The 20853-nt window shown below is 49.1% G+C and overlaps 1 protein-coding gene across 8 annotated transcripts in view; it reads right to left on the bottom strand.

Annotated features, from left to right (window-relative positions):
- Myo5c (myosin VC) overlaps window positions 1-20853 on the bottom strand; it is a 74362-nt gene that overhangs the window by 33755 nt on the left and 19754 nt on the right. For 5 of the 8 annotated variants that reach the window (XM_085844789.1, XM_085844794.1, XM_085844791.1 and 2 more), the window contains exons 8-17: window positions 20084-20206; window positions 16723-16829; window positions 14441-14706; window positions 10607-10688; window positions 9777-9917; window positions 6929-7054; window positions 5957-6040; window positions 3238-3372; window positions 2492-2589; window positions 1237-1323 (exon numbers count right to left, since the gene is read on the bottom strand). In XM_085844789.1, the coding sequence (XP_085700915.1) occupies window positions 1237-1323; window positions 2492-2589; window positions 3238-3372; window positions 5957-6040; window positions 6929-7054; window positions 9777-9917; window positions 10607-10688; window positions 14441-14706; window positions 16723-16829; window positions 20084-20206 (1249 nt within the window). The remainder of the gene's footprint in view (window positions 1-1236; window positions 1324-2491; window positions 2590-3237; window positions 3373-5956; window positions 6041-6928; window positions 7055-9776; window positions 9918-10606; window positions 10689-14440; window positions 14707-16722; window positions 16830-20083; window positions 20207-20853) is intronic. The other 3 variants (XM_085844790.1, XM_085844793.1, XM_029481128.2) reach the window with 1 other exon arrangement.

Here is a 20853-nt window from a genome sequence, read left to right as displayed (position 1 = left end):
TCTCTGCTTTCACAGGGGACTTGGTAGTCTGCTCTGGTGACCCTCTCTGTGTCACCACCAAGACCACACAACATGTGTACCTTCTCTATGAACTGGTTTAACCAATCCTGCATCCCTCTGACCCTCCTTAGCTCCTATTCAAACAAGTTAGTTGGGATCAGCAGCAGCTGAGGATGGGGGTCTGGGGTGCTGGTAGCTTCTGAGATGCACACAGCCCTTGTGTCACAGTTTGGACATTGCATATTTCCCAAAGACTCAGATGTGGAAGGCTAGGTCCTTAGGGCAGTGTTCAGAGGTGAGACTATCAAAAGAGACTGAATCCTGAGGGTTCTGGCCTAATGAATGGATAAGCCCAAGGATGGAGTCTGAATTTGATGCTATTGGGGAGGGGGTGGAAACTAGGAAGGATACAGGGCTGAGTTGGAGGCAGTAGCTCACTGTGGGTGTGGCTTTGTCCTTGGCTACTTCTTATCCCTCTGACTGCCTCCTGCCATCAGTGAGGTGAGCCACTGTGGTCCACACGTACCCTTTGCCATGATGTTGTGCCCAGAAGCAACAGAGCCAAATAGCCATCAATGGACTACAACCTCTACTACCATAAGCCAAAATAAACACATCTCCCTTGTCTCCTTGGGGATTTTGTCACAGTAAAGAAAGATGGGTATTTCTCACCTGTCCCTCTCCCACAATATTGCACTTTACAAAATGCAAAGCTTGCAAAAAAATATTGCCACTACACCCTCTGTTCTTAACAAACACTTGAACAAGGTCTGAAGTGGACCTCCCAAAAGGTCATGCCATTGATGGTGTCTTAAAGGACAGCCTGGGCTCAGCTAGGGCTGGATTCTGATTGGGGAAACAAAAGGATGACTACCACCTATCGGGTAAACAAAAACTTAAACTCAGTGTTCATCTTGTGAAGCAACTTTCTGATGTCAGAAAAAGCCATTACTTTCCGTATCTGCCCCCTACAGACAACCATCTCCCACAAAGGGCATCCAGTTCCTGTGTAACTCAACCAAGACTGCAACAGATAAAAGTCCCCACACCAGCCTCTGGGCTACTTGATCTACACCCACCTCCCATGTACCTCACACATGTGCGCGCACACACACACATTTGATGCTCCAAACACACACACCACACCAGTTTGGGTCCCCTCCCCTCAAATAAACTTTCTACCAATAGGCGTGGTCCCCTCTGGTGGCTTCTCTGTGCCCTCACTCACACACCTACCTAGAAGGGTAGCTCTGGGCACTGATGCGAATCGTTTCTAAAACGCCACAGGCTCGCAGCTGCTGGACAATCCGCTTGGAGTCAAACCTTAAAGTAATTTTATAAGGCGTTAAGGCCTTGTAGCTACGGAGTGATGCAGACCATTAAGGCCTGGGCTTCAGGCTCCTGGGCAGCAGGATTCAGCCCCCTTGTCCCTTCACCCCCAACACACATACAGAGCACCAGAGGCATGGATAGAATGTTCTGAAATAGCCTCTCTGTGAAACAGTCTAGAAGCTGGGGGTATAGGTAAGTAGGGGAAGGAGGTCTAAAGGGGGTGATGGGAAAAGGGCTGCTTTGTGGGGGAAAATATGTACCAACCAGGTGAAAAGATGTGTGGGCAGTCATATCCTAGCCCCATGCAATGGAGGGATGGCCTTTGCAACGTACCCTACAGTAGCGTGGGCACAGGTCTAACACTGTTGGTAGACACACAGACACACATGCTCCCTTACACATGCAGGGAGCCTGGGTTCTGGGTTTCTAACCTCAGCTTGCAGACAGTTATTTCAAGCTCAGCCCTGGAGATGTGGTGGTCTAACCAGAGAAGTGGTGCTAATTTGTAAAAAGCAACCCCGCTTGAATCATTAAAGAACTCAGAAACAGGAAAGTTCGTGGGAAATCTCAGTAAACTCCAGAATCTTGGTGATTTGAATGAGAAAAGACTCCCACAGGCTGTGGTTTTGCTCTCTCTCTGTCTCTGTCTCTCTTTCTTTTTTTGGTTTTTCAAGACAGGGTTTCTCTGTGTAGCCCTGACTGTCCTGGAACTCACTCTGTAAACCAGGAGTCTCAAACTCAGAGATCCACCTGCCTCTGCCTTTCAAGCACCAGGATTAACGGCGTGCGACACCACTGCCAGACTTGACTTAGTCCCCAGTTGTAACCTGTTTGGGACGGTTATGGAACCTTTAGAAGTTGGAGTCTTGCTGGAGGAAGCACACAGTGTGTGTGTGTCTGCGTGTGTGTTGGGGAGGGACCAGGGGAGAGCTTTGAGAGTCTGTATGTAGCCTTGGCCCATTTCCAATTAGCGCTCTCTGCTTCCTGCATGTGAACAGATTCTGAGATTCGAGATCTTAGCTTCTTCCTCTGGTTGCCTGCTGCCTCGCCACCTCCTCCGCCATTAGAGTCTCCCTCTGGAACCATTAGCCCAGAACTTTCTTCCTTAAGTTGCCTTTGGTCACGGTAGGATGTCACTTTCTATGACAGGAATACTTACTCAAAGGGCATTTTCTCATCATTTGGCTTGATGCACCGGACGTAGTGGGGTGTGGTGGCATTGAGGGTTTCCATGAGCAAGTACAGAGAGCTGCGGAACTAGGAAGCAGGGCCGGAGGTCAAAGGTTACTGTGTAACAACATTGCTTATTGCAAGACAAATAAAGATGAGAAGAGGTAGCTCTGGGGCTGGAGAGATGGCTCAGTCGTTAAGAGCCCTTGGAGCTCTACTGAAAGACCTCAGTCTTGGTCCCAGCACTGGGTGGTTCACAGATGCCCGAAACTCTAGCTCCAAGGGATCTAACACCCTTTGCTGGCCTCTGAGTACCTGTGTACACTCCACCCTGACACATACACACTTATACACATGAAGAAAAGTTTTAAACATTCTTTCAAAAGAAGAGGTAACTTCACACAAGCATCTGTCAGGGCAGACTCCCCACTAGGACTGTGGGTTACAGATGCACCCTACCTGACCAAGGTTCCCTGGCAGCAGAAAACTAATATACCATATGACTACTCATGGGTAGGGAGGGGGCACTGGGATGTGCTAAACTGAAGTTAGGAGTTTAACAAATGGTTTGGAAGAGGCCTGTTGTCTGAAGCCAGGCCTGGGCTATAGGTCCCGCGGTCTGGCTCCCCAGAGCCTGGCCTTACTGGTGACCACCTCCCACCTCCCACTCCCACCTCCCACTCCCACCTCCCACTCCCACCTCCCACTCTCACCTCCCACCTCCCTCCTGTGTACCTTGTTCCCAACAGTGGTCCGGAAGTGCTTGGTGTTCGGCTTGATGACCTGCTTTGCAGATTTAACTGTGATCATCGCCCCAAAGGGAGAAGACGGAACAGGGCTTTCTTGAAAAAAGGCGGCACAGAGATGAAACTGGAAGGGAACAGGGTGGGTTTTAGCATCCCCACCAGCATAGACCAAATACACAATCATGACAGCTATCTCAATGAGAGGGTTCAGGTGATGGCCCCAGCCACCTCTACAGCCAGAACACCATTGTATAGGGAGGGCCTCCTGGATGGTGATGCCCATGGCTTCCTGAGACTGGAAGAGAGAGGACAACTGTGCAAGTGTCTGTGTGCATGCACTGCTCCATCTGGCAGAAGAGAAGAGACATCTTCTGTCCCTACTGGGCCCTTTGGCTCAGCTTCAGAGTCTAGCAACCTCTCTCTGCAGATCCAAGCCCTACTTATAAATCAAGGCCCGTTAGAGTGTCTTCTGGCCACACCCTGCTTACAGTGTTGAACCCATATCCCCATATCTATGTGTATATGCTGATGATTTTATGTATAGTGTGTGTGTGTGTTCATGTGTGTGTTGCATGCTTGTACACATGCAAAACATGCGCAGGGAAGCCAAAAGATGGTCGTAGGTGTTGCACCTCAAGAACATTGTCTACCTTATTTTTGAGACAAGGGCCTCTCACAGGGAGTTGGAACTTACCCAAATCAGGATACAGGAAGACCAGTAAAATCCCTGTTTCTGTCTTCCCCCACTTGCTGAGGTTGTGTGTGTACCACTGTGACTGGCTTTTGCATAAGGGTTCTGGGTCTCAGATTCAAGCTCTCATTATTGTATGGCAAGCACTTACTGACAGAGCTAGCTTCTCAGACCCCTTTGGGTTTCCAGGCAGGGTGTCACTGTATAGCCCTGGCTGACCTACACCTTGTTATGAGTGTAAAGCCCAGGCTGGCCTTGGTCCTGCCTCTGTTCTCCCACTTTTATTTGCTCCTCTCCTGAGGCATCTATATTCTGCTGTGCATCGGTTATGTCAAGCGGCTGACTTCTGTTAATCTTCATTCTTTTAAAGTGGCTAACGGCCTCAAAGCAGGGCCCTGTGCCCTCGGGCAGTGACTGAGTCTGGAGTTCCCACCTGTCGGCTCAGGAGGCACTCAGTCTGTAAGACATCTTCCAGGCAGGACCCTGGGGTAAGCTTGGGGCTAAGTAACCAGCCAAGGAAGTCAACTAATTCACCACGTTTCAACAGGGAATGCTCCCCTGCAAGCTGCCTTACTGAGCGCTGCATTTGTTTATACTCATCAGGGCGATTGCCTGGGCTCCTTTAGGGAACTGTCAAAGGATGTGAGCACTTTAAGTAGGACACTGGATCTTCTGAGAGGGAAATAAATGTAGACCAAATGATTATAAAATGAAGGCCTAGCTATGAAGTACCTTCTTCTCAAAGTTTTTTATTAGGAAAGGGTTGAAGTGGGAAAGAAAATGGCTACAAGGCATTCATTTGGAGATAATGTTCATCACACCATGCAGTGGAGTCTAGAACTTGATGCCCAAAGCCACACTCTTTATCCTTGGTTTGATTTCCTTCCTTCTTTCCTTCCTTCCTGCCTGCCTGCCTGCCTCCCTCCCTCCGTCCGTCCCTCCCTCCCTCCCTCCTTCCTCCCTCTTCCTCTCTCTCCCTCCCTCCCTCCTTTCTTTCTTTCTTTCTTTCTTTCTTTCTTTCTTTCTTTCTTTCTTTCTTCCTTCCTTCCTTCCTTCCTTCCTTCCTTCCTTCCTTCCTTCCTTCCTTCCTCCCTCCCTCCCTCCCTCCCTCCCTCCCTCCCTCTCTCTCTCTGTCTTTCTTTCTTTCTTTCTTTCTTTCTTTCTTTCTTTCTTTCTTTCTTTCTTTCTTTCTTTCTTGTATGTGTGTGTTGGTGTGTGTGTGTGTGTGTGTGTGTTGACACTGGGTGTGTCTTCAGTCATTCATTGCCTTATATTTTGAGATGGGATCTCTCATTAAACCTCTGGAACTTAGCAACTTGGCTACTCCAGCTGGCCAGCAAGCCCCAGATCTCTGCCTGTCTCTGCCTCCTCAGTGCCAGGGCTACAGGCAAGTGAGATTTTGTTGTTGTTGTTGTTGTTTTGTTTTGTGTTTTGTTTTTTGTTTGACATGGGTGCTGAAGATCAAACTTAAGTCCTCGTGCTTGTGAGGCAGCCATTTCACTCACTGGCATTGCCCCAGCTCCTTCATTTTGGATTTCTTTAGTGTCGTGGGACTCTCACACTGCTTGTGTATGTGCAAAGAGACATGCCTGTCACTAAAATTTGGGTGCCCCTGGGAAGACTTGATCATCAGGTGTGGTCACTGCTGTGTCCCCAGAAGTGAGGGACTGACCCACAGCTAGTCCCATACTCCTGTGAGTCAGCGAAGGAGCCAACTGTGAACTGTGCTTTCCCGGCCGGCTGGCTGCATTAGCTGTCCCCTTTCTGTCAGCTGCATGTGTACAACTGAACAGTGTTTTCAGATGCTAACCCGGACTTTACCTTCAATTCTAAAACAAATAAAATGTAGTGCATGGATATACTGGAATTTTATTCAACTGGGAAAAAGAAGGAAATGAAAACACTACTTGGAGGTGCTGCTGTTACCCAGTAGCTCCTCTCTCTCCAACTCTACCCTTCCTTGTGTGAGCTACACAATGAGCAGCAGCCTGTACCCCTCCCCGGGGACCCTGCCGACCTTGCTTGCTCTGAGGATCTCCACCAGCATGTCATAGACAGTGTCTCTGTTCTTCTCCAGAAACCCTTCACATTGGTACTCCACCTGCACAGAGAGAGAGAGAGAGAGAGAGAGAGAGAGAGAGAGAGAGAGAGAGAGAGAGAGAGAGAGAGAGAGAGAGAGAGAGGCCCGTTACCCCAGAGGCCAGAGCACAAGCATCAGGTACAAGCCCGTTTCTTCTCTCCCCTTCTTTTCTTTGTAGGATATGGGATCAATCCCAGGATTTTAGATGCACTAAGCATGAATTCTACCAGAAATGAACTCAATCTGGACTACAGAAAGATCTCTGGTGTTTAGATATAAGCCAGCATTGCTCAGGAACTTGGGAGTCAAGTTTTGTTCCCTCAGAGAAAAGTCTGCTGAGCGATCAATTGCCTCAGTTTACCTGTTCTGTGGTGTTGGAGCTTCTGACACAAACCCGCAGACCTGCTCCAGTTCACAGGAGATACATCTAGGACATATCCCTCCAGGAAGTATCTCCCAGACACTTGGTCTTATAACCTGCTCTTCTCTTCTAGTCCTGCTCTTCTAGTCCTTCTCTTCTATCTTGCTATCTCACTACTCGTGTCCCCCCCCCCCCAGTGCGCTATTTTCTTGCTATCTATCTACTAGTCCCTCCTGCTGTTCTCCCTTCTCTCAGTGTTAGTCCTGGGCATGCCCAGTCTGCTTCCTTCTCTGCTCTGGATTCTTCCAGATGCCTCTGGACTTTTTTTCTCTTTTACCTGCAGTAAAACACCTTCCCCTAATGGATTACAGATGTGTGTCACCATGCCTGGTTTGTCTTAAGAGAGACTGAACGCAGGTCCTCATGCTTGTAAGCCAAACACCTTACTGACCGGTTGTCTCCCCAGCTCCCCTCAGTGGGACTTGAATCCAACCACACCAGAAGAGTTCTGACCTGGGTATGGCACATTGGTCAAGACGGCACTGTACCTTGTCAGCAAAATGTTGGATGATGAAGGATGAGTTTGACATTCTAGGCTTCTCGAATAACGAGTTCTTGTTGACAAAATTGTTATACAGCTTTTGAAGCCAGTTTTCATCGGTGCCATGAGGCAACTGGAAGAGAAAGCAAGGGAAATCTCAAGTACGGGAATGAGATGAAAGATGTCTAGAGGGAGGGAAGAAGCTGATTTGGGGCACTAAGGTCATCGGCTGCCTCAGGGGGCCACTGCAAGTCAGAGGACCTTCTTCCTCTAGGCCAGTGGTTCTCAACCTTCCTAATGTTTTGACCCTTCAATACAGTTATTCATGTTGTGGTAGCCGCCAATCATAAAATTACTTTTGTTGCTACCTTAAAACTGTAGTTTTTCTTTTGTTATGAATTGTAATGTAAACATTTGTATTTTCCAATGGCCTTAGGCAACTCTTGTGAAAGGGTTGTTCAACTCCCCCCAAAGGGTCACACCCCACAGGTTGAGAACCACTGTCTAAGCAATTCTAAACATTCATGTATCTTTGGCTTTATTAATCTTTATACATAGTTATTTTTTTATTATGAACAAAAATATGAAGTATTTATCACAGTAGTTAAATGGCTATACCATTGTCATGACTTGGGATTGAAGACTTGCATAAACCAGAATAGGCAGTATTTTATTCTTCTTCTCACAGGAGCTTCAAACTTCAAGGAAAGAGGAATGGAATGGAATGGGAGCCTGACTCCATTCCCAGCAGAACAGGAAGGACAACACTAGGTTTGTGTCTTCCCTGCCCCCATCTCAGGGAAAATAGATTTTATTTGGTTTTTCTGCCTCCCATAACCAAGGTCATACTTCCTCCAGCTAAGCTCCTTGAAAAACCTGTTTCTAATGCTGGCATTTAAACACCACTAGTTAAACTCAACCCAAACAGAGTGAATCCCATACTCCATTGTGGCTCAGTGACTTCCAGGTCACCTACAGGACTTACAAATATGTGAAGTCTACCTTAACCTCAATACTCCTGCCTCTAGAACACTGGCTTGATGCCTGCAAGAGTTGGTGCATAGGTGGTGCTGGAAAAGGTGATCAGGAAGAACCACGGAACCGAGAATTCCAGGAAGGACCCACAGAGAAGTGGCAGTTTTATTGTGTATAAAAATGAGGACGTGATGTGCGCCAAGGTGTGGTTGAGGGGAAGGTTTTTATTGTAGATATGAGGTAAGAGCGGAGCCAGAGGCATCTGGAAGTCACAGCAGAGACAGAAAGTAGTAGACTATGGCCAGCAGACTGAAGGAGGCCGAGAAAAGAGAGAGAGAGAGAGAGAGAGAGAGAGAGAGAGAGAGAGAGAGAGAGAGAGAGAGAGAGAGAGAGGAGAAAGAGAGAGGAAGAGAAGAGAGGACCAAGAGAGAGGGGCAAGAGAGGGCAAGAGAGAGGGAGTCAAGAGCTGAAATGGGCTGAGAAGCTGGGGAAGGGAAGCCCTTGAGCTGGAGATGGTTAGGATAGGGGGGTGGGGGTGGGAGGGGGTGGGGTGAGGAGAGCTGAGAGGAGCCCACAGGGACTGAATGAGCCTGGAGGACTGCATACATTTTGGTATGCTAACAGGAGACACCATTAACTGTGGTTTCCTTTGGACCTGACATATTATATCATTATTTTTAAGCAAATAAATCTTTGGGTGTGGAGAGGGGTGACTGCTCAAGTGTCAGAAGCTACTGTTGCAAGCCCATTCATACTCTCCAGGGGATTATTTGCTCTTGGGGCATGGTGCTGGGTTGACCCACCTTTAAGTGACACTCCTCCCAAAGGGTACAAGTTAGCCAAACTCCTAGAGGTTCTCTGGAATCACATGGTGTTGACACTCCCTCCCCCTTCGGGTGACTCACACTAAACACAGGGTGGAGCCATTCACTGCATGCCCCATACATCTGTCTACATGCTGACCTTGAAGATAACCTCCTTGCTCGATGTCACCCTGGGGGTTGTGCATGGTACCAGGACAAATGGCTAACTGGGGTGCCTGTTTGACATTTCCAAGCCATCAGTTGCCCCCAGTCCCTGCTCACTAGTACCCATTGCAGGGTCATCCAGGCTGGCATACACGCCCCATACTCTCCATCTCTTCAGCTCCTGGGTTTTACTGCCTTCCCCCAGCTGTTCTTCCCATATAATCCAGCCCTTTTGGCTACATGGCCTTTTGGTCTCTCAGTTCTTGGCTCCTCTCTGCCCCTACTTCTTTTCCTCTCTTGCCTCATCTCTCCTCTCATGTCCCAGTTCAGTCTGGACCCTTCTGGATGCCTCTGGTTGTTCTTTCCCTTATATCTTCTGTTAACGTTTCAAATCCCAGACAGACGGCTGGGGTGCCTATTTAACAGCAAAGAAGACCTGGCTGCTAGGCTCTCTCTGCATTCCTCAGTCCCTACCTGTTCCAGGGCCCTCCTGGATGGCCGACCCTGCCCCCTACCCTAGGAGGCTGGGTTGCCCTTATCTATATAATCTAACCATTTTGGTTACCTGCTCTCTTTGTACCTTTGGGGCCTCCTGGCTTGCAGTACCTGGTTCCCCTGCCCTCCCCTCTCTCTTCCCCTCCCCCGCTCCTCACATGGCCCAGCTCTGGGTCAGGTCCACTCTGGACTCTCCCAGATGTGCTTGCCTCTGGCTGTGCTCTCCCGCATATCTATAATAAATTCTCCCCTCTCCATACCCAGGAGCCTCCAGATTCCCTTTTTCCCTATGTCTTTTATTCATTCACATGCAATAAACATCCCCCTCCACCATTCGCAGGAGTGTCATGTCCCCAGGGTTCAGGGTCCACATGAGTGTCAGACGCTGAAAAAGAAGCCAGTTATTCTGACAGTTACCAAGCATTCTTCATCCAGCAACTCCAAAATGCCCATTTTTGCCTCGATCAGGTCAATAACAGGCTGGTTGTCATAGAAGTCTATCAGAGTCCAGGGGATGTCCTCTTTCATGTATTCCTCTTGCTCAAGTTTAAAGACGTGCTGGGGAGCCCAGAGATAAGGTGGACATTAGACAACGTCAAAGAGAGACATGAAGGGCTTGATCCAAGCCTGGAAGGTGCAGATGAAGGTCTGCTCTGTGATCAGGAAGACCCTGGAACACTGCCCATCCCCTCCCCAGGTCAAAGCCACTAAGAGGTCTCCTGTGGGTCTGGCTGTCACCCTGACACCATCCTGAGTGGATTCTCCATTTCCACTAGGTCAGGCCTGGACCAAAAAAGTGTCACCACCAACACAGCTCCCTGAGTCCCAGTGGCTGTGGGCCACTGCTGCTCTCTGGGGACAAAAACAGCCTTCTTAGCCTGGATCAGCCCAACCAGGGCAGGGCAGTCACAGAGGTTGTCGGCTATGTAGGCAGTGTGCAAAACCTATCCTAGAATTCAGGGCTTCAAGGAGGCTCCTCTTGTAGGATGAAGGAAACAGGTGACAGATGGGGAGGAAAGTGTCACAAGTTGTTCCAAAAAGGAAGTCAAAGATGGCGGTGCAGTTTCAAGATATAGCCACAGAGCGGCATAGCAACTCAATGTATAGCTCTAACTATCAGGAACATTTTTTTATCTATTAACCCAGGCATGCTTGGATTTCTGAATGAGGAACCAGAAAAGGCTCATGCCCAAGTCCCGCATGTAGAGGGCTGAGCATCAGCCCCAGGAAGACGAAAAGTCACCTACCAGGTTAAACTGCTGCTGTAGTTTTTCATTAGCGTAATTGATGCAGAACTGTTCAAAGCTGTTTACATCAAAGGTCTCAAAACTGAAACACAGTTGAACAAATTAAAATGAAAGCAAGCCCATTCGGCAAGTTTAAACTACTTCAAAGCTGTTTGCTGGTTCCTTCTAAGCCGGCAGTCAGTTGACAGACTACCCTTTCCCCCACTGGTTGTCTCCTGCATCGAATCTGACTGTACATGATTCCCTCCCCAAGCCAGGCATTACGGTAGACCTGTCGCAAGCAAGCGGCATATTGATTAATCCATGTAACACCGGTGTCAGCATTACTGTCCTCCCTCTACAGAACGGAAAATGGCTGGGGGGGGGGGGTTAGCTCCATTTCTCAGGGCATAACACTGAGCCTGATTGGCAGTAGCGCTTGAGCTTTCAATAGGAGAACACTCTCCTCTCTCTCTGAACAAGTAGGGGGCAGGCAGGACGACTCCACCTTCCCCAGGCTGGCTTTCAGAGTTCTTCAGCCCAGCAGGAAGCCACACACATCCCTGCCTGTTCTTCAGGCTTTAATAGCTGTCTCTAGGGTTACCCAGGCGACTGACTTGTAAACTCAAGAGCCTGGAGCAGTCAGACACAATACAAAGATGGGGGACTAGCTGGTTACTGCACAGCAGTGAGCCCCTTGGGGCCTGTGACTAACAGGATTGTCTTAAGGACCAACCTCACTTAGCTCTTGCCAGCTGTGGCTATACGTGAGCCTAGACCAGGATTTCACATTAGCTGATTCTCACGAGGAGGCTGCAGTGTACACTGACTCCTCTGGTGGTGGGTGGGGGAGGGGGAGCAGGGACAAGCATCCTGCCCGGAGGAGGAAGCCTTTAGAGATGCCAGCCTTTGTGTGCCTCACTTCTCTTTGCTCTAACTCTGCCTCAGGTGGAGGATTAATATAATGTCATCACTTCAGGAAGGGTCAGAGTCCAAGAGGCCATGGTGAGACCCAGGGGACAGTCAATGGTACCTAAAAGGCAGCTTGCATCCCCATCTTCCACCCTCCTCTCCATGCCCAAGGCTTTGTCCCTTGTGGCTCTGGTCCAATGGGGTCACTGCCCTGCCATAGGTTCCTGGACAGCTCCAGCTCCAGGGTGACTGTTCACCACTCTTTTTATCATTCACGCACCAGAAGTGGAAGCCGACTTGGACCTGGGAGGGACCAGGTCAGGGCCAAAAGGAGCAGGGTTTCCCACAGTAGGGCACACTGTCAAACAATGATCCTTTGTAGATACTGTGAGCTGAAGTTTAAAACCCAGGGACCTATGGCTTAAGATGCCAGAGGTGTGTTGTCTGTGACTGTGGTTTACACCAAGACCAGAGCTTAAGGCTCAAGATGGCTTGGTGACTTTTTCCGTCTGATTGTCCTGAGAGCCCTGCGGGAGAGGTCCTCAGTGGCTGAAAACGTGCCATTAGAGTGCTGGAGAGGCTAGCCCAGAGGTCTAACCTCAGATCCAGACATTTTCAACCCTGGTCCAGAGAACATAAACACAGGATAGTCTGGGACATCAAAAATAAAAAATTTCCTTCACTTTGCACTTTGAACCTCAAAGCTCCCAGCTGCAGTTTTATCTGTGTTAAAGGATGCTAACTTTTCGTGGCAGCCATTGTCACGTCCAGGTTAAGCTGAGCTCAGTTCCCTCAGGAGGCACAATACATGTTAGGACCCAGATTAACACAGAGGCCAGAGTGCTAGGAAGTGATTCACCCTGGGCCACAAAGATCTGCCAGTTAGAGGGGAGCTATGAATTCATGCACCATTTTAATAACCGCTACGCAAGAGTTTCATTTCCCAACTAGAAATTTTAATGGACTCTGAGAAGTTTTTAAAGGTGTAAGCACTTTTATCATATAATAGGCTGCTTAGCTGCAAGACCCAAGTTCTTCATTACAGTGGTCTCGAAGTCTGTGGATCTGAATCTTCTCTCCCATCCCTATACTCATGCACACACACACACACACACACACACACACACACACGTACACTCATGCGACTTATTTCTCTCACAGTATCACCCTGACTTCTTTGTCTCCTTCACCAGTAAAATGACGTCCCAGAAGGCCTTCCATCACACAGTGCCTGGCAAGTAATTATTTGTTAGGTAAAAGTATAAACAAGTGACTCCGTAGTTAACAGGGCGTACTGTTCATGCAGAGGGACAGAGTTAGGTTCCCAGTACCCATGTTGAGTGGCTCACAGTTGCCTGTAACTCCAGTGCCAGGGATAGGACACCCTCTGCTGGACTCTATGGGTACTGCACCCACATAGGCACAAATGGACGTGTACACACATACATACACATAAAATATATTCCAAAGCTAAGAAGTCCACTATTTTTAAAGACAAGTTCTGGAAGATACAGCAAACACTTCCCACCTCAATGTAAGATTTTTAAGCCAGGCTACTCTTTTATTTTCCAATTTTATTCAATTTTTTACTGGTTACTCAAATTATTTCTTGGGATAAGGTAAATAATTTACGAGCCTAATCCAGTCCTGTATTAGTATTTTCAAACTGTTGCTAGGTTTTCTTGCGAGCCATGAGTAATCAGTTAAAATCTATATTAAACAGTCACTCCCTTCAGTATCTCCCCTCAACACCTGGAACGGGTATTGGAACAGCTGGCTCTCTATCTGGGTGAAAAGTTGAAGGACTGTCCCTCCCTCCATGTGAAGGCCCAGTTCCCTCCCTCCATGTGGGGAAGAGCCCCTAACTGATGGAAAGCATCAAGTCTTTCCTGGGACAATCTTCTCAGTGTCCTGTGGAGAAGCCAGTGTAGTCCTGAGAGCATGGCAGGAACAGGGACAGGAGAGAGGAAAGTCCCCTGGTTTCACCTCCATGCCAGCTTCCACCCTGCATTCAGCAAACACCTTCAACAGGAGCTGGACCCGGGATCAGAAAAGCATGACAGGGCAGAGAGAAAGATGAAGCCAAACTCCAAAGTGGCCCAAGCTTCGCACTGTTTGAAGAAGGGGTGGGGTGACCCAAGCCCTTATCTCTCAGGAAAGGACAGGAACACAGGTGTGTGAGGGCAGGAGACGGCAGGCCAGGCAGACTGGGAGGGTGCCAAGCAGCCATAACTGGCACTTCCCCTGGGGAACAGGAGGGTATGACAGGGCTCAGTACCTCAGGAGCCTGTAGGGGACTAACATGGCTCACATCGCCCTGCCAAGGGACCTGCTGTGAACAGCTTAATTCTTCCAAGCTTTGGTTGTTACCTCTCTAACGTGGGGGTGCTTCCAGGTGGCTTGAAGACCAAGAAGCCACTTACCACAGGACCTGTCTGTCACACAATGAAGTTTGGTGGCCATTATTAGCTTAGCATTTATTGTATACGTGTGCTGCTGTATGTGGCCATATACGTAGGTACATGGAAGGCAGGGGTCGATGTTGGGTATCTCTCACTATTACTCTCAGCCTAACGTTTTGAGACAGGGTCTTTAGTTGAGCTTAGAGCCCACCAGGTCAGCTATGCTGGCCATCCTCTGCCTCCCCTGGGCTTTGCCCTGCCTGGCTTTTTACATGAATGACGGGGTCCAAACTTAACTGTTTATATAGCAGGCATTTTGCTGGCTAAGAAATCTCCCTAATCCCAGTTTGTCATTTATTCAACGCACAGTCTACAGAAAGGACACCATGACCCAGGAGCTATATTTAACATCTCTCCATTCAACAAAGAAAAATAAAATCATCTTCAAAACAAGCAAGACAAGTGGAAGGGTGCAACTTAAAAACAACAGGGCGTTTGACATTTAAACGGGGAAAGGCAGGCAGGCAGAAGAGAATCTTACCCATAAATGTCCAAAACACCAATAAAAGTGTGCTGCTTGCCTGAGAAGTGCAACGCCTGGTTGATTTGCTCGACAATGAAGTCGAACAGGTGAGCGTAGATCTTTTTGGCCAGCGCATCCCTGGCGTTGATGGCCTGAGGCCTGGTCATGGGCTTTACCACAGTTTCCGAGGAGGTCACAATTTTTCTGTTGCACAGCCACTGAGCCACTTTGCTGGTCTCCAGGCCCAAGAGCTCACAGAACACCTTCAGGTGACTGTCATCTTCCTTCAAGAAACAAACACAAGCCCCATCAGGGTCACCCAGACATCCAAAGTTAATACCGCCCCATCTGGCCAAGTCTGCCCAAGACTGTGTGAGATATTCAGGCCTTGTGATTGGAACTAAGGCTGGAGTAGAGCAGGAGGCTGTGGTGACACTCGCCCTGCTGCGGTGAGGCCTAGAGGCCTGGCTGTGTCTTTTTGAGTCTCTTCACTCTGGCTGTAGAAGCCAGCAGGCCTGCTCCACCCGTACATACATCTGCACCCTCCCTCCTCCACATTTCTTTGACTTCTCCAGCCATATGCTGTCAGCATATTGTACACCAACCCTGTGGCCAACTAATGTGGCCAGGATTTCTGTAGGTGATCCATCTAAGGAAAGGATTGTTACCAGACAGACCCGGGAGGAGTTCCTAGCCTGAGCTAACTTCTCAGCTGACATCAGAGCTAATGGAGGAGTCTCCTGAATATACAAAATGACTTTTCTCTTTTTGAGTCTGTACATGAGAGATGCCACACTGGTCTGCAGAGGTAGGGGTAGGGGTAGGGGATGCTGTTTGCCTTAGCCAGCATGCACTGCTTCCCGCTCTCGCCACTTGGCTGGGGAGCGTGGTTCCATGTGACCGTGCACCATCCTTCCTCCCAAGATAGGCAGTATCACAAGCGACTGCTCTTTAAATGCTCAGAAAGTGGAGGGAAAAAAATGTAACCCCCAAGTGGCCCCACCTCCTCCTTGCTCTTCACCTCACCCTTCCTGCTGCTGCCACAACAATGGCACAGCCCTTCCTTCTGGCCCTGCCTGACATCCTCTCTGGGGAAAGGATTGGCAGAGTCTTTCTGTCTAAGAAAGGACGAAACACCTAAAGTAAAAAGATTGAGTTGGAGGGGCTTCTATGCTAGGACGGGGATACAGAGAGGCAGCAGCCAGTGGACTTTTAAGAGGAGTGCTTCACCTGAAATTCAGTTTGACATTCTAAGCTCCCGAAATAAATGAATTGTATGCCTTACCAAAGCCAGGGTCAATAATTATAGGGCTCCATTTTTTTTCTAAAGTCTTAGCTGGGGCTGGAGAGAAGGACTCAGCAGTTAAGAGCACTGGCTGCTCTTCGGGGGGGGGGATGGAGATCTGAGTATCAGGACCCACAAACAGCTCACCACTCCTGTAATTCCAGTTCCAGGGGATCTGACACTCTCCACCAGCCTCCTGGTCAGCAGGCATGCAAGGGGTGCACAGGTATATATACAGACAAAGCACTCATGCACATAAAATAAAATTTAATATTTTTTAAAAAGAGAGTCTTAGAATTCTTTCCTTTCTAAGATCTTGCTGCAATGGCAACCCTGGTGCAACAGTGCTCAGGGTGGCTGGGTGGGAACCATGTTTACTCTATGGGAGTCTGGCAGAAAAAGGTCAGAGCTGCAATCACATTATACTCAGCTCTCCCAATATCCCGGTCATCTGAGGACTGGCAAAGTCTGCAAGACCTGGACACGGGTGGAGGGAGGGGCAGTTTTGAGTTGGAGGAGGGCAAGAAGTAGACCCCAGCCACCTGGTACCCTGGAGAGCAGGAGAGCTGTGGAGAGGAGTGAGACCCACTGCCTACCCTCAGCCTATAGTAGATAAGCTTCCTACTTTCTCCAGACCACACCTCCTGTGAGGTCAGGACTTCCTGTTTGGTCTGATGATGTTTCACAGAGCTTACAGCAATCCCTGGCACATGATAGGCTACATAGATGTTGTTGAATAAAAGAACACATAGCAGAGCCCCCAACACACACGTGCGTGCACATACGTGTGCACACAATCACACACACACACTCATGCACACACACACTCATGGCACATATGTACTGTGACAAGGGAATAAGACAACCCCTGGAAAGCTTTCTTCCTCGTTCCTGCTAAACCAGTCTGTCTAGCAGGTCCAAGCATGGCTGGTCTCAACCGTGGTGGCCAGTGAGCCATGAGCTGTGCCCCACTGACCTTCACACCCAGGAAGCACAAAGCAAACATGAATCTTACACTGACTGAAGACCTCTCGTTGCCCACCGTGGTGACCTGCACATTGCCCAGGTGCAGGATGGCAGCCAGGATCTTAAAAATATCCATCTGAAAGTCTTTCTTGAATCCTGGAAAGTAAACATTCCCCAAGTCAAGGCACTGCCATTCTCCTTCGTCCCATAAGACAGCACCTGGAGGCTTCTAAGACTCTCCAGCTGCAGTGCCAGGAGTTGTGGCAAGGGTGTGAAGCGGGCTTTTCTTGGGATAGGGGTGTGAAGTGAGCTTTTTTGGGATAGGGGTGTGAAGTGAGGTCTCATGGAACAGCTGTGTGAAGGGAGCTTGTCACGGGACAAGGGTTTTGGAATGGGCTTTTTGTGGGACAGGGGTGTAAAACAGGTTTCATGGGACAGGGGTGTGAAGTGAGCTTTTCATGGGGCAGGGGTGTGAAGTGGACTTAGTGACAAGCTCTTCACAGTTCCTCTCTTAAATAAGAATGCTGTAGTTGAGGGGGGTAGAAAGGGGTGTGAGCAGGGAGTATTTCCTTCTCCTGGACTGCTGGAGAGTTCAACTTGTATCTGGGGCTGAGGGTGTTACTCAGTTGGTAGAGTGCTTGCTTGCCTGGCATGCAGGGGACCCTGGGCTTGATTCCCAGCATCACACTGACCAGGCATAGTGGAGCATTTCTGTAACGGAGGCATTCAGGGGGTGGGGCAGGAGAACTAGAAGTTCAAGATCATCCTGCGCATCAAGTTTAAGGCCAGACCGGGCTACATGAGACCCCATCTCAAAGGAAAAGAACAAAACCCAGAACAAAACAACAACAAAGAAAGACAACTCCTGTTAGGCATCCATTTTAAGTGAGACACTGGTGAGGCACTGGTGAGGCACTGGTGAGACACTGGTGAGGCACTGGTGAGGCACTGGTGAGGCACTGGTGAGGCACTGGTGTATTTTATATACTTCATTTTAAAGGTTTCCTTTTTCTCTTTGCTCATAAGCTCCCAGAATCCTTCTTAAGGTGAGATGACAAAAGGGTTCCATTTGTCTCCCCAGTCCCCACAGACCAAGCCTTGGAAGGAGAGAAAGGGGGGCAGGGTGGGAGAAAAAGGGATAAGTGGGGGAAGATGACAAAAGAAGCGCGACAATGAAGACAGTGTGGTAACTATGGCAACAAAGATGCTGGTGACCAATAGGAAGAGCAGGAGGAGCAGGCTGCAGAGGGGGAAAGAGGAGGTGGGGGGATGAGCAGTAGGCGGAACAGAAGGATGCTCTGAGCATGTCTTCCCCAGCTCCTCTGTGCAGTGTGGCCTCAGACAGAGATATCTGTTCCTGGACCAGCACTGAGTTTACCTCAATCTCCTTTCAGGCTCATAGAATAACAACAAGCAGGAAGAATTCAAGAACAGTTCTCCCACTAGTCCTGGGTCCCTGCTGTCCCTGTTGGCTTGTCTGACCTCATTCACAGTCTCTGTGTGGGTCTAGTCATAAATAAACTCTCCCCCTCTCTCCCTAACCCTGTTTTGACTTTGTCACATAATACCTCTGGGATCTTGACTGATGCGTGTGGAACAGAGGGAACTGGCCCATTTCCTGGTGCCGAAAATAAACTAAGCCAGCAGCTAGGAGGGCTGCGTGTCCGGCTGCCAGCTGTGAACTGGGCTGTGCTGATCAGGATGCAGCCATGCGGCACTCCTGTGAACATGGGGGAGATGCTGGGGCCTCTTCCCACCACTGTCCATCACATGTCCCTCTGGTCCATGCTGGGTGGAGAACAGAATGGAGGCTAGCACCGCCCTTGCTGTCCAGCAAGCCAGCAGGCCCCGAGTGCCAGAGAACAGTTGTTGCCACGTAAGCTTTCCATGGAGGAAACCTGGGGTTCTGGATCACCTGGGAGGCAGAATTCTAAGTCATCTCAATACCATGTGAATTTTCTCTGTTTCAAAGATGAAAGATACCAGACCAAAATTACATAGAGCGTTTCATATGAAACTGTTGAGTCTGGGAGTTGAGTGACAGCTGAGCCTGGCAAGAAAGCAGGTGGCTGATGTGACAAATGACAGATAAGTGACTGAGAAAGGCAAAGGAAACCACAGAACCAGGGGCACTCCACTAGCCTTCTGTGATCTTTAAACTAGTCTCTTAACCACCAGGCCTTTCAGAGTCAAAAGATGTGTAGCCTCACTATTCTGGCTGGTTTTGTGTGTCAACTTGACACATGCTGGAGTTATCACAGAGAAAGGAGCTTCAGTTAGGGAAGCGCCTCCATGAGATCCAGCTGTGGGGCATTTTCTCAGTTGGTGATCAGCGGGGGAGGGCCCATTGTGGGTGGTGCTATCCCTGGGCTGGTAGTCTTGGGTTCTATAAGAGAGCAGGCTGAGCAAGCCAGGGGAAGCAAGCCAGTAAGCAGCACCCCTCCATGGCCTCTGCATCAGCTCCTGACTTGCTTGAGTTCCAGTCCCAACTTCCTTTGGTGATAAACAGCAATGTGGAAGTGTAAGCTGAACAAACCCTTTCCTCTCCAACTTGCTTCTTGGTCATGATGTTTGTGCAGGAAAATAGATACCCTGACTAAGACACTCACCCACACTGTATGTGAACAAATTTTAAACCTCAGCGAGTCACCGTGTGTCCTGAGACAACATCATTCTCATACCACGTTGCTGGAATCAGAAACCAGGGACTGAGTGTGCCAGGTCCCATCCCTGGAGTCTGGGTATGGACTTATTGGCAGAGACCAAGGGCCACAACAATAGCCAGTGACCGTGATCATTGCAAGACAGGAAGGGCTGCAGAATGGCAGAAACAGGTGGCGATCTCTATCTGTGTCTAACATAGCAGTGCCCAGAAAATCGAGGAGAGAGCCATTCACAGGTCTTGAGCAGGTCTGCACAGGCTTGAGCAGGTCTGCACAGGCTTGAGCGGGAACTGCTTTGTTGGAACCAGCAGATTCCATCCCAGTCACTACCTGAGGCGTTTGACACCTCACACAGTCCAGTAGTGGCTCTCACCATTACTAGCCCTAGGAGATGTTTCTCTGTACACTACTGGGAACTGTGTCTATGACTCTGTGCTTATATGCCGGGCTGGGGCTGGGTAGAGCCAAGTCAGTGCCTGGGGCCAATCACGATCTTTATTTTAAAACTGTATTTGTTTTATGTGTATGTGGGTTGGTCTCCGTGTGTATGAACCCGTGAGTGCCTGGTGCCCTCAGAGTTCAGAACACATATCTCTTTTCTTGTTACTGGAGTTAGAGGTGGCTGTGAGCTGCCCACTGAGTGCTGGGGATCAAACTGGGTCTTCTGGAAGGGCAGCCGATGTGTTCATAACCAACCCTCCCTGCCACCAAGTCATGCTCTTATGTTCTGAGAGTATGTACCATTACCTTGGTGTCTCTTACCCAGTAGTGCGAAGGTCTTCTGGGTCTCTACCATGTCAGCTCTGTCATTGACACCTTCAATGACAGTGTTACCTCCCATTCTTGTGTAGTTGAACTCTTCGGCACTCCCTGGAACCAAAAGGACAATTAATTCCTTCCACAACTCAGAAATCGGACACACATGGTTATCAGAAATAAGAAAAAGCCAGGCAGGGTAGCTTTCCCCTGCATCCCAGTACTAAGTTCAAGGCTAGCCTGAGCTACATCATAAACTCCTTCCCAAGAGAGGGAGAGAGATGGGGGTGGAGAGAAGGAAGGAACAGGAAAGGAAGTTCACACTTAATGGGCTCTATTAAACACTTTACAAGGATATCATAGAAACTGAAGCTGAGAGTCAGGAAAACAAAGGCCTCATTCAGGGTTCCTCATTTGACAGGGAAGCAGGGCCTTAAAAGCGGGGCTGACCCTAAAGCTCTGGTTTTAGTTCCTAACACTCCTGGGATTCTAGACGTGTGCAGCATGCTTGGTACTTGCAGGGCTGGGGAATGAACTGGGGCTTCATGCATGCTAGCCAGGCGCTGGACTGGGATAGCCCAGCCCATTCTCCCTCTCCCTCCCCCACTCTCTCTCTTTCTTTCAGAGTTTCATTATGTAATCCTAGGTAACCTATAAATAGCTAAGTAGACCAGGTTCGTCTTGAACTTGTGGCGACTTTCCTGCCTCTGTTTTCTGAGTTTTGAGACCATCAATGTATGGTGCCACAGCCAGCCCAGTTG

The sequence above is a fragment of the Mus caroli genome, unplaced genomic scaffold, assembly GCF_978045245.1.
Source record: "Mus caroli unplaced genomic scaffold, Mus_caroli_1 scaffold_11, whole genome shotgun sequence".
Taxonomy (NCBI): Eukaryota; Metazoa; Chordata; class Mammalia; order Rodentia; family Muridae; genus Mus; species Mus caroli.
Note: the sequence above shows the minus strand (reverse complement) of the source record. Positions and strands in the feature narration are given on the sequence as shown.